Source organism: Ixodes scapularis, unplaced genomic scaffold (assembly GCF_016920785.2).
Source record: "Ixodes scapularis isolate PalLabHiFi unplaced genomic scaffold, ASM1692078v2 PGA_scaffold0__279_contigs__length_252992795, whole genome shotgun sequence".
In the NCBI taxonomy this organism is placed as follows: domain Eukaryota; kingdom Metazoa; phylum Arthropoda; class Arachnida; order Ixodida; family Ixodidae; genus Ixodes; species Ixodes scapularis.
In genome coordinates, this window is record NW_024609835.1 from 216,283,549 (window position 1) to 216,296,437 (window position 12,889).

General features: G+C 47.8%; 1 protein-coding gene across 1 annotated transcript in view; it reads right to left on the minus strand.

Moving 5' to 3' along the window:
• Positions 1 to 5,455: 5,455 nt before the first annotated feature.
• LOC120838741 overlaps positions 5,456 to 12,889 on the minus strand; it is a gene marked incomplete at its 3' end in the record, with an annotated part of 39,079 nt that continues 31,645 nt past the window's right edge. Inside the window, exon 3 of the mRNA XM_042294059.1 lies at positions 5,456 to 7,688. Coding sequence (XP_042149993.1) covers positions 5,456 to 7,688 — 2,233 coding nt within the window. The remainder of the gene's footprint in view (positions 7,689 to 12,889) is intronic.

Sequence of the window (12,889 nt, forward strand, 5' to 3'; positions counted from 1 at the left end):
TGAGGCACAGGGCCTCGAAGTCCGGGTGGCCCGTTACGCAGCCCTGCCGGCCCTGCTGCTTCCGTGCGACGGCCGGGTATTCGCGGCAGCAGACGCACTCGACGACGGTCTCCATCGGCGCGCAGGAACCACATAGACACCTTCGCAGAAAACACGCATCAATTACCCATTAAAGCGGGGTATAATGGAGCGCACCACGTACCAGTCCGTGTTCCCAAGCCGCCCGGTTCCATCGTCGGGTGCGTCTTCCAGCTCTTGCGGACTCGCTTCACCGCGGCGCGGCCGTTCGTCGTTGCCACAGTCGGTGCCCGCGGCGCTGCGTTCGTCGACGTCGCGCATCGGGGTCGAATCGTAGGATATGGCACCCATGTCAGCTGTCCGTTCCAGGATTTCGAGCTCTAGAGACGTTAGGTCCGAAAGGTCCATAGCGCGACCGTGGGATGCGACGAACGACGAATGCTGAGCACAAAGTCCGGGCAACTTTGGTCCGGGCCCCTTGACGACGGTCCGCGCGTTGGAGAGATTCCTCCGCGGGTCGGCGGTCGGTGACGCGCAGTGACACTGGAATCCTTCGATTGCCATTGGCTGATGCGTAAAGAGATGCCCCTCCCGTTTTCCGGGGTCATCTCAGAAAGGGGGGCGTGCCGGGGACTTTGATAGCAATTTTAATAGGGAAATCCGCCGCGCATGACTGTAATTTTACGATTTTTAGGATCCTTAGGACCCATAGATTGAGTTACCGCCATATATAGACCATCGCAGAACGCTCCGGAGGGCCCCTTTAAGAAGGTAGCGGCAAATGCACCTCAAAGGGAATCGGATATCCCTCCGCCACCTCCGCCTCCAATAGCGTCCCACCGTTTCCGTGACGTCGCGGCCAACGCGCGAGGAGGGTCTTGCCTTTCTGTACATATTTGCTTTATCTTTCGACTTTGAATTAGCATTGTGGAAGCCACGAGAGGGAGATTAGAGTTCCCCCCACCGACGGAAACAAATACGACCTTCGGGGATTAGCTTCCCCCCCGATGAATACAAAGGCTGCTTTCAGGGGCTCGGCTCCCTCTCCGATGAATACATAGGTCGCTTTCTTAAAAAGTGGGATCGGAGACAAGTGGGAATCCATTGAAGCGGAACAAGGAGCGTTTCCAGTGAACTCTTCTTTCGACTGCGGAGAGATTTGAAACGGGCGCATCATACTTGTGGGAGGAGCTTCTCCTACCTTCTTGACTTGTAACTGACTATAGTAGCCCGGTGACGCGCTGCGGGGTCCGCGGATATATCACAGTAAAAAGGCGGAGAGTTTACGAAGGGAAGGGGGTACGAAATAGTCCGCTATGTTTTGCAAATTTTCGTAGCGAAAGTCAGGCTTCTGACTTTCTACCTTTGTTCTTTTGGCCCACTGAACGATGTGTTATTAGAAAAATCCCAATATAAATTGATTTACTCCAGCCTAAAATTTGTTTCATGGGTCCTTGAAGCAGACATTTCGTAGCGTGAATATTACATCGCACGAACACAATCTCCAAACCACCCCAAAGAAGCCTTGCCGGAAAGGCCACCCGATACTAAAACGAACGGTGGCCAACTCTATTGTTGCTTTCTTCACCAAAGCGCCTCGGTGCTACGTCCAGGCCTAAGTAATGCCTATGAGTGACCGTATTTCCCGCTGTGGCGCTGCTCTTATGGCATGTTGTCGTCACGACATTCCATCGAAGCTTCACAGACATCCACGAGGTGGTTTTTGGTTATAGTTTTATTCAGTTTAAAATTCGTTTCCTCGCGTTATCCTGCGGAATATTGGTATTGGTGAAGTCCTATTTTAACCCTCTTTATGTTCAAGCAAAGAGGTGGGCTCTAGAATTTGGTTTCCGTACCCCTTTAAGCAAACTCTTCCACAAACGCGACTCAACCGCCGGTGTGAATGGGCCTGCACGGCTTCGAGCTCCATGTTGCCTAGGAAACCGTGTACCAACGTTACTATAAAACCACTCTCTTAGGATGCGATGCACCAAGGTCGGGACGCTCTACCTGAAAGAAATCACCGCTGAGGCAAGGTTGTATAAAAACAATATTAATTGTGCTGTAAAACCTTGAAGCTAAAGATATTAGAAAAGATCACGCGCACGTCATTTGGTACTAAACTCTAATAAAATTTACAAGACAAAAAGCTTTTTCTGTTTGTTCTTACTCATTAACATGCTTTATGCAAGCTGAAGGTGACGACATAAAAAAAGAAGAAAAAAAGAAGATTAAGAGTGACGAAATTGTCGAATTTATCTCGGTCTCGGTGGACGCCAAGGGGCCAAGGTTTCAGCGGTGAGTTTCCCATCTGATTTTTTTTGCAACGTTGCCTTGTAGTAAAATTTGGAAATTGGCTGAAGGTACAACGCTCGCTAGTCCATTCGCTACCAAAGCTGGTGCATCCCCCGGTCGCGCCTGCAGAGACCTAATTGCCAAATCCGGCGAGTCGCCGGGCTGTACATATTTGCGGTTTCAAATTTAACTAGTTGATGGCGCGCTATAACTACTTACACTTGCAGAGTTTGGATATATTACCACCCCACGGGTTATGGATCTTTTCTGCTAATTCGTGCAGGTTTACCATTGCGACATGGGGGAGAACGCCACAGCCAAAAATATCCCGATCTCTATCAACCCACGGCCGCAGATGACAACAGGAGATTGGCCGTTGTATTCAATTTTCAATCAATTATTTCACTGTCCAACAAACTTTCACCATGTCGAATACGCTGTCGTCCATCTCCGACGCCATAGTTGCCAGCGAGTTGCAATGTCGCAACCGGTTTGCAGTGCGCGCGGCACCCGGGTGTGAAAGCATTTGAGAGAAAGGGCACTGCAGCATTGCCACAATGTACTGTTCAAGGCTAAGCTGAAGAGATGATGATGATAGCGTTTATTTCACTTTCAAACGTGAGTTCCGTCTGCCATAGTATGACGCAGCTTCTCTCTTCGCTCGAGACTATAAGATACGCTAGATGGACAATTTGGTCATTGCAGCACAAATGGAAATTTTATAAGGGTCACACGGACTCAAGCTTGCACGACGTTGATTCATATCAAACCAGATATGAAATCCGTAAAAAATATATGTTGAGAACGTGTTTCTGCGTAAATTTTTAGTCGCCAGTTGGAAGCGCCATCATGTTTTGAAGGTTGTTCCACAAGGAGTTATCTTTCGGAGAAATTAATTTTGACGCCTCACAGCAGAGACGTAGTCAGCTTCCGTCTTTAATAACTGGTTGATAATGATTAACACAGCTAGCCGGCTCCGGTTCTGGTGTGCCAGCAAAGGTGGAAAGTGGGACGAGAGGGAGCGAAATTCGCAAAGCTCGGGGGCACCCGCATGCAGACAAAGCCAAGCACAACGGGCCGCGCGTTATCAGCGTTGCCAGATATCAGAATTCTCAACACGCGATGTAGATGTTGACGCAAATACTACAAAATAAAAATTAAATGAAAGAGTAAGTAAATAAAACGGGTTTGATTGTAAGCAGAAACACTTTTTTTAATTTTTCCATGGAAAATAAAAATGCTTTTGAACACTTTGAAATGTGCTGAATACGAAACAGCGTACGGCGCAGGATCACGTGATAGTTTGACCGACCCTCATTGAGCGAGAGCCTCTTCGACGCCTCGGCGCGCGCGTCTTGTTCTGGGTCGGCTAGAATTTTTGGCTAGAAACCAAACGCTCCTGCGAAAACGCGCGCCTGCGCGCAAGAAATGACGTCAGTTTGACGCCAACGCGCCTGAATCCAGAGCAAAAAGCGCATCCGGGCTGCGCTTCAGCCGGTTTCGGCAACTTGCCGAGTTGCAAAGTTTGCCGGTTCGGAAACATTTAGACAAATCTGCGTCGTAATATTTGACTGTGGTCTTCCTAGGCGTTACTGAAGAGGACTGGATTGTTTTCTTCAAAACCAAAAATGAAGCGGAGTTGCCCTTTCGGAAAATGCCTCTCGCGCCCTTCCTCTTCTCACCCTATCCCAAGAGTCACGTGACGTCAAAGGCTTCTTTTGTATCGGCTTTTCTTGTACGGATAATCCTCAAAAAGCGCAGAATGAGCGGCTAGCTGCGAGCGCGACAACGACCTTCAGACTTCCAGGCGTCTTCCCCTCATTGTCGCGGGACGCTCAATCCGCGAGACTCAGGACGCCAGTGCGGCCCAACGCAGACCCGATACCGCTCGGTCGGTGGAGATCGAGGGGCCCCGGTGTGCCGGGGGCGTTGCAGCGGCCGTCCTCTGGCATCGCGCGGCTGCTGGAACTATTCCAGCGTCTGCACAAGGATTGGCTTGCGCAATAAAGGGTTCAGGTCGTCGATAATACATTTCTTTCCGAGACATATAAATCAAGTTGCTTTCTCTAATCTCGTCATTACTGTCCGAAACATAGATCTCCCTCATAGGTTGTTCATCCCATTTTGAATTATTTTGCGAATTTATTCGTCCTTACCTCTGCTCGATGTTTGTTTTATAACTTGATAAAGACCTTTAAATATTAGCGCGGGCTTCCGCGATCAACGCTTTACCGAATTTATCAAATATTCGACAAGACTGGCGTCAGGAAGGTGGAAGAAGCAAGCTGCAATTTCGGCTTCTAACAAAGACGGTGCAGTCGTGAAATAAGTCTTTGCTTCACCTGTATCCACAACGCCTCATCATTTTCACGATCATAATTTCTTAGTAACATGGGTGTATACCACATTTTACTCATAGTTACTATAGATGTGGCCCGACAAGCTTACCCGTTATGAGCGAGTCGACTTTTGAATGACCGGTGGCTCTCCTGTGTGAGAATAAATATTATCATCTTCCCACAACAACCACACCTTGCTCTCTCCCCCCTTCCCCCCCTTTCTCGAATCGGGCAGATATCAGGCCACTTGAGGAAGCAGTCTGCACACAGGGTTTTTGGCTACTCGTTCTCAACACATTCGAACTTGGCAGTAAAAACATCGCATGAACGTCGCCCAATTATTTGCAACCTAAATAATGTGGCTTGTTACAGAAAGAAAAACAGAAAGGACGGACAAGGACGGACATCTTTCGACTTTCAACAACATGTAGCGTTCTTTATTAGAAGTTGGCATCGAGATCGGTGAACCTAGAGAAAAAAGGGGGGAAGGAAAGGACAAGTGACAGAAGGGAGGGAGAGGGAAGAGGGAAAGGAGTAAAAGGGGGGAAGGAAAGAGAAAGCGAAACAAGGGAGGGAGAGGGAGAGAGAATCGGGGCAGCGGAGGAGCGAGGAATTGTTAGCCCAGTGGGACAAGAAGGGGGTCGGCATGAGAAAGTCGGGAAGTTGTTAGCCCGTTAAGATTAGGAGGAGGGGAAGGAGAAGAGGGGTCATCTCGAGACACAGAGCGGCGCCGCATCACCGCACTGTCAGGGAGCAAGGGCCCCCCGGGCCCGCGTCAAGGCCGCAAGTTGGGGGCGCAAATAAGCCGCCTTCCTCTCGGAAAGGACAAGCGATGGAGACGAAATGTTTTGAGATGCCTGCTGCATGGCGTATGCTTCAATTATCTCGCGTACGTAGCGGTCTCTATGTGAGCCCAGGATCCGCGCGTTGTGAAACCGGGGCTCACACGAAGAACATGCGCCTCTATGGCGGAGAAAGGGATGCTGGGACTCAGTGTCCCCTTTTTTTATTTCCCTGTCGTGCTCGCCCAGCCTGTCATTCACGCAGCGGCCCGTTTGACCGATATACTCGGCGCCGCACGACAGGGGAATGGAGTACACGCGTCCAGTTGCGCAGGAAATGAAGGGTGTTTTGTGTTTCTTTGCACACCCTGCTCGTGAACGGCGCTGGGGGTCGTTCACGAGGCGGCACATGGAGCCTAATCGGAACCGGCATGATAAGGCCACATCGACATCATACCGGCGGGCCGCTGCCCTCAGGCGATGTGATGTGCTGTGGTGGTAAGGTATTACCGCGAACTTTTTTGGTCGAGGCGGTCTGGCGCGGTCGGGGTGAGGCTGGGAGATTAGAGACTTTAGGGATGTCACAAGGAGGTCGCGTGGATAGCCCGCCTTTCGGAGGCGACAGATTTGGGCGGTTAAGCTGGTTTGAGAAAAGTGGGAGCAAGATTTGGTACGGGATGAGGAAAGGAGGGATCTTACAATTCTGGACTTCACAGTTTTTGAGTGGTTGCTTCCGAACGGTAGAACGGGCTTCTTGGTCCGCTGCTGGAAACCCCAGCAGAGTCCATTGGGATTGGTGTGCAGGCGCAGATCGAGGAACTGCAATTCCCCGTCCGAAGGGTCCTCACTGGTGAACTTGAGGCCTTGAGAGTGGGTTGAGAAAACCTGCTCGATGGAGGCGGAAGTGGTGCCGGCTGTGTGGAGTACGAGGTAGTCGTCAACGAACCGAAATACCTTGGTTCCCGGCGCCTCGACGCCGAGCTCCCTCTCCACAGCCAAGTCCACCGATGACATGTAGAATTCGCTTAGAACAGGGGCCAAGCAGGAACCGATGCAAACGCCTGACTTCTGCCTGTAGATGTTCCCTTGGTGTTCCACAAGGGTGGATCTTAGGTATACGTCGACGAGCTGTAGGAACGCCTCGAGTGTGATGCCAGTTGAGTTTTGGAACTTGGCCACTCCGGATTGCGTGACAGCCCGTTCAATGCAATCCATCAGAACCACCACGTCGAGGCTGTAAAACATGTCGGTGACATCGAGGGAAAACATGGCGACGTCCGGCCCAGCTGAGTGCAGTTCCCGGAGATATGGCAGAACCTCGAGGGAACATCCGACCCGGAAAGGCTGATCTAGAGGGACAGCTGTCAAATGTTTCTGAAGGAAGAGAGCCAGGTGCCTCTGCCAGCAGCCGCTCTCGGATACAATGCCTCTGAAAGGGGTGTTCTGTTTGTGTGTTTTTGCCGTGAAGAAAACCCGCAGGTACTGATCCGATGGTTTTGACAGTTTGTTGAGAAGAAAGGTGAGCTCGTTGGCATTGCAGATAGTTTTAGCCTCTGTGCGGAGAGACCCCGATGGTCTGGACTTCATTTTCGTGAAGTTTTTGTCGAGAACTGCACCCAGTCTGTTGTTGAAGTCCCCGGCGGTCATAACAACGAACACACCCGTCTTGTCAGCCTCCAGGAGTTTCAGCTCTGAGCGCCTGAGCTCGTCAACCACCTCCAAAAAGTCCAGTTTTGAAGGTGGAGCCCTCCCGTATCTGCACACCACCCGCGAACCCGTCGCGAGGAAATCCTGTCGTTCAGGTTCAGGAATTTTTGAGGCGACTTGGTGAACAGCAGCCAGCTGGTCGATTCGCGGCGGTTCATACGCGGGGGCAAACTTCGGGCCTCTTGAGAGAACCGACTCAGCATGTGCCAAAAGGGTGGTGTCGTAGAGGTTGAGAGGAGGTTCCAGCGCAGGGCTCTGATTAACTCGCTTTTCTGCGGTTGCGGAGGAGATGATAAGCTTCCAAGAAGACTCCAGGAGGAGGTGGGCAGACTTGCTGAGGAAGACATAGGAGGGATGAGTGGCGAAGTTAGTACCGAAAATAGCCGTCATGAGACATGGGAGGGACCTCTGCATCACCAGGATCTCCTGCGACACCTCCTGTCTTGCAATCTGCATCACTCTGTAGTTCGCCGCCCAACGCGACGAGGAGAAGCCAAATACCTGATGTATCGCAGGGTGGGTGATGTGCAAAGAAACACAAAACACCCTTCATTTCCTGCGCAACTGGACGCGTGTACTCCATTCCCCTGTCGTGCGGCGCCGAGTATATCGGTCAAACGGGCCGCTGCGTGAATGACAGGCTGGGCGAGCACGACAGGGAAATAAAAAAAGGGGACACTGAGTCCCAGCATCCCTTTCTCCGCCATAGAGGCGCATGTTCTTCGTGTGAGCCCCGGTTTCACAACGCGCGGATCCTGGGCTCACATAGAGACCGCTACGGACGCGAGATAATTGAAGCATACGCCATGCAGCAGGCATCTCAAAACATTTCGTCTCCCTCGCTTGTCCTTTCCGAGAGGGAGGCGGCTTATTTGCGCCCCCAACTTGCGGCCTTGACGCGGGCCCGGGGGGCCCTTGCTCCCTTACAGTGCGGTGATGCGGCGCCGCTCTGTGTCTCGAGATGACCCCTCTTCTCCTTCCCCTCCTCCTAATCTTAACGGGCTAACAACTTCCCGACTTTCTCATGCCGACCCCCTTCTTGTCCCACTGGGCTAACAATTCCTCGCTCCTCCGCTGCCCCGATTCTCTCTCCCTCTCCCTCCCTTGTTTCGCTTTGTCTTTCCTTCCCCCCTTTTACTCCTTTCCCTCTTCCCTCTCCCTCCCTTCTGTCACTTGTCCTTTCCTTCCCCCTTTTTTCTCTAGGTTCACCGATCTCGATGCCAACTTCTAATAAAGAACGCTACATGTTGTTGAAAGTCGAAAGATGTCCGTCCTTGTCCGTCCTTTCTGTTTTTCTTTCTGTAACAAGTCATCAAAACCAACGCGCTCACGTTTAACTATAAATAATGTGGCTCTTCTGTTAGGACTCAACCAATTTCATCATCTATCATTATTTGTTATGATTTCATGGTGAAAGTATGTTCGTCGGGATGCCACAGATGTGGTCGATTCAAATTTTAAAGGGAGAAAAAGGTCCTCGTATTTATTTTGTGGAAATAGTCGCTCCTGTGACGCTCCAGTGCGTAAGGTCAAAGCACCCGAGGCAGTGCGTAATACTTTACAAACTGTCGTTGACGATACAACATTTGTGGGAAATGCGTAAAACTGTTTACACCATTGTAGCACTCTAAACAAAGGCATACCTACCCGCAAAAAAATGTCGCAAGTGTCGCAAAAAACAAAAACAAAATACATATTAGCTTGCAAAAATTGTTGCCTCCTTCCCTCCCTTCCCTTCCCCCCCCCCCCCCCCCCCGCCGCTCTCTCTTCAACTTTTTCGCCGCGCCACCACAAAGAACAGCGGCCCAGCCAACGAGTTTCTACCAAAGCCTCGCTTCTCGGAGAAAGGACTCAATATATGGTAGTGAATCTGTCAGGGGGTTTGTAGAAATAATAGGCGACTGTTGAATCTAGCCTTTTGCACAAATCATGCCCGGGATATTTCCATTTTCCTTCCACGTGATTAGAAGGCAAGACGGTGGGGGAATTTGTGCGTACTAACATGCTGCTTCTAAGAGAGAGTGCCAGATTTATAGTGCATGTCAATTTACATGTAGACAGTTTAATCACTGTACACAAACATTCTCGGCCTGGAGGATCACATGGAAGCATGGCGGAAAGCAGCTTGCTGGAAATATCTATCGAATTGGACTGGTGTGAAAAATTATTACGTATTTTTGTCTTATTTCTGGGCGAAAATAAAAACCGCGTTTAGAAATCGAACATTGTGAGATTTGAGGAGCGCCGAAAGGACATAAAAAACCGGGACAACCACAACAAAACGAGGCGCCTTGCGGCACTCAGCTTGTCCTGGTTTCTTGTTTTTCCGGAGCCTTTCAAAAGTGGATGAAAAATTATGAACTGGCTGGCCCGACTTAGCACATTAGAGCAGTTCATTTTCATTACGACAGGCTCTGTTCAAACTTCCTGCATAGTTCAGCTTGTACCGGTCCGTTTTTATTTTCGGTTCCTTTCAAAAAGTGAGCTCTAAGCCAGTGGACAAATCTACCACATTCATAATTTGCGAAAGCGAAGAAGTGGAAATGCGACAAAAGGAAAGACAAGGGGGCCAAAATCTTTTACACGAAACACACGATATTCTCTACAGTTTTGTCTAACAATTTGGTATGAAGGTATACTTGAATGCCTGCATGATTCGTTTAAATAAAGCGAAACTTTGCACCGGATCATTCTACGTGTATGTCCACTACCATTCGATGATTATCATGTTTTCGACTCCGTATCTCCGATCCTTTTGACACCAGAAATGTCTCCCAGCGGTGTTGTGCCCGTTACCGAAAATGGGTAGCGGACATTTCGCCGAACCTCATTTCATCGAAAGCCGTTTCATCGAATGAACGGAAATTTCATCGAACCCCGTTTCAACGAATCGCTAAGGGCCGTTTCATCGAATCGCTAAGGGCCGTTTTATCGAATTTCTCTGTTATGGCTCTGTACCGAGTTTTGGGTCATATCAGTGCTTTATAGATGTTTCACTTGGCATTTGTTTAGACCAAGGTAGTCACTTGTAAAATTGTTTTGAAGGTGGTGTCAAATTACTAAAAATAAAAACAATTTCCATAAAAATAAATAAAAACAATTGGGTATGCGACTTACTGAAAGGCTTTACTCATGTACATACATGACTCAAACCACGACACTGCAAATAAAGGACAGACACTTGAAAAATTTTAAATATCTGTGCTCTCTCTTTTTGTCTCATTTTTAATTGTTTCATGTGACATGGAGAGTGGTCATTGTTTCATAGAGCCTTTCTTCTCGAAGCAGGATATGTTCACGATGGAACTTATCTCGTCACTGGGCCCAGTGATATAAACACAGAAACAAAAGAAGAAAAAAATAAAAATCAGAGAGAATTCGATGAAGTGTACAAAAATTAAAGTAAATTTTAAAAGATTACACACTGTAATGTTGTTCGATGAAAAGGTGTTCGATGAAACGGCTTTTATGAAACGGTGTTCGAGGAAACGGTGATCGATGAAACGGCTTCGATGAAACGGAATTCGATGAAACGGCATTCGTTGAAATGTACGGACGTAGAGAGCAATCAACGAAATAGCGTTACTCGTTAGCTTGGAAAAAAGCTAACGCGTTACAGAGCTCCTTTTCAGTTTTGTAAATGTAACGAAATACCTGTGTCGTTACTTGTCATATGACTAACGGACGTTACTTTTACGTTAGTTTGTCGTTACTTTGTGTTTCACTGTTAGTATGTGACAGATGTTAGTATATGACTATGGAGTCTCAACCACAAACGTGCCTATAAGATTGTCGAACACTTCTTGAAAAACGTGAGTTTGATGCATACGGTCGATCTTCCTCTGCTTCCTCAAGGGTGTGTTGTGAAAGTGGGTTGTAGCTTCGGTCTTTCGTTTCTCTGAAATTACCGCGAACCCTGTCAGCTTCTGCGAATATAGGGACTGGCGGAAAAGAAAACAATTAGGACTGGTGCGAAGCACCGCTGTTAATTTCTAGTTATCAGTCGTGTGGAACAACGAAAGATCAACTAAACTGCATCACGAATTAGTATTGAAAAAACTGTCTAAATAAACCGCAAACATATCTCACATAGGCGTGTTTATATATAACTTCTTTGATTAATTTATTTTTCTTCTGATTTATACAAGTAACTAAACTAAGCCGGTTTCGAAGGCTTTTTTTCGCTAGGTTACATTAATGAGCATCGTGAGATGTAGCTGAAAAACTGCGACTAACAAAACTATCTCGAAAGGAAGGTTCGTTCTTTTGGCTAAGAAGGCTTAACGACGACATTTTAACGAAAAAAGGTAAGTGACATTGAAGAATAACTCTTAATGTGCTTTTTCAAATTAGAGTTCGACGTCCTGGATGTGCTCAACAGTTTGAGTTTCAGCATTCAGAGCAGACATTTAAACAGCAAATTGTCTGACTTCGTTTCGGTCAGTTCAAACATAGCACTTAAGGCTCAACTCCATGGGACGAATACACAGCGAAAAATCGACGAATTTAGCCCGGCGGCTTTTGCTCTGCGCGTGGCATCAGCACAGTTGGTGCTACGTCAAGCGCCAAGCGAGCGCGCCGTCGGGCGGCGTTCGTCAGTTATTTGTCGCATAATTCGCTCCACGGAGTATAGCCTTTAGCCCGGGCCATAATAACAAAGTTTCGGTGGTCGTTGCCATCGTGCACGAAAAGTGAGTGCGAGATGTCAGTAAAAAGGGCTTTTATAACAAGCGTTCCAAAGCGGCCTTGTTGGTTAGAGGCAGAAATTGCACGACAAAGGCAAGTGTACAGTACACGGAGTGCTCACAAACAACATACCTTATAGCCACACCGGTTTTAGTCACAGTCCGGTTTAGGCTACACAAGCAACGAAAATAGGACACCGATCGCTTACGTCTTAAGATAACCCATAATAGTGACCAAAGAAGATTATTGGTGATTATAAACGAAGTCGAGCGCGGGCCATACTTTGGTTCTTATTACATGCGTACTCGTAGTATCTTTACGTGTATATATGATTGCAAAAGGTGACGAGCGTTTATAAGCCCTTTAGCCAGACTTGTGCCCGTTACCTCAAAAAAGTAATTAATTACAGTTACAATTACTTGGCCTAAAAAGCAGTTTTGGGTCGTACCGCGTTACTAGTAACGCGTTACTTTAACTTCGTTACTTTTTTGGTAACTTGTAACTGTAACGAGTTTTTTTAAAAATGTAACTTGTAACTGTACTTCTATTACTTTTTCTGAGGTAACGATGAAAGTAACGACGTTCCTTTTTTCGTTACTTCCCAGTTTTTTATGTATAATATATCACTGAACGAGTACAATTTAGCCACTCTTTGCGCTTTCCAAATTGTTCTGACATTTCGAGTGTCAAGTTATCTTTTGCACAAATTAACTTCTGAATACGTTCTTTCTCTCCAGTCACAACCCGAATATAGCCATTTGTAGGTTTGGTAAAAAAAAAAAGTAGTTATTTGTAGCACGCGCTTGTACTTTGTGACTAAACACTTGCATCTTAGTATCCTAAAGAACTATCTCTTCTGCGGTTGTTCTTTTTTCTTCGCAAACGCTTTTTAATCGAGTGAATCAAACGTGAAACAATACGCGCGGAGGGCACTGCGCATGCTTCGTATTTCGATTTGCGCCATTACTCCGGTCACCGGTGTAGTGTTAACAGTCGAGGAAAATTTTACTGCTGTTTGCGCGGGGTTTGTTTTTAGCTTGCCGGGTACGAACTGAAATTTGT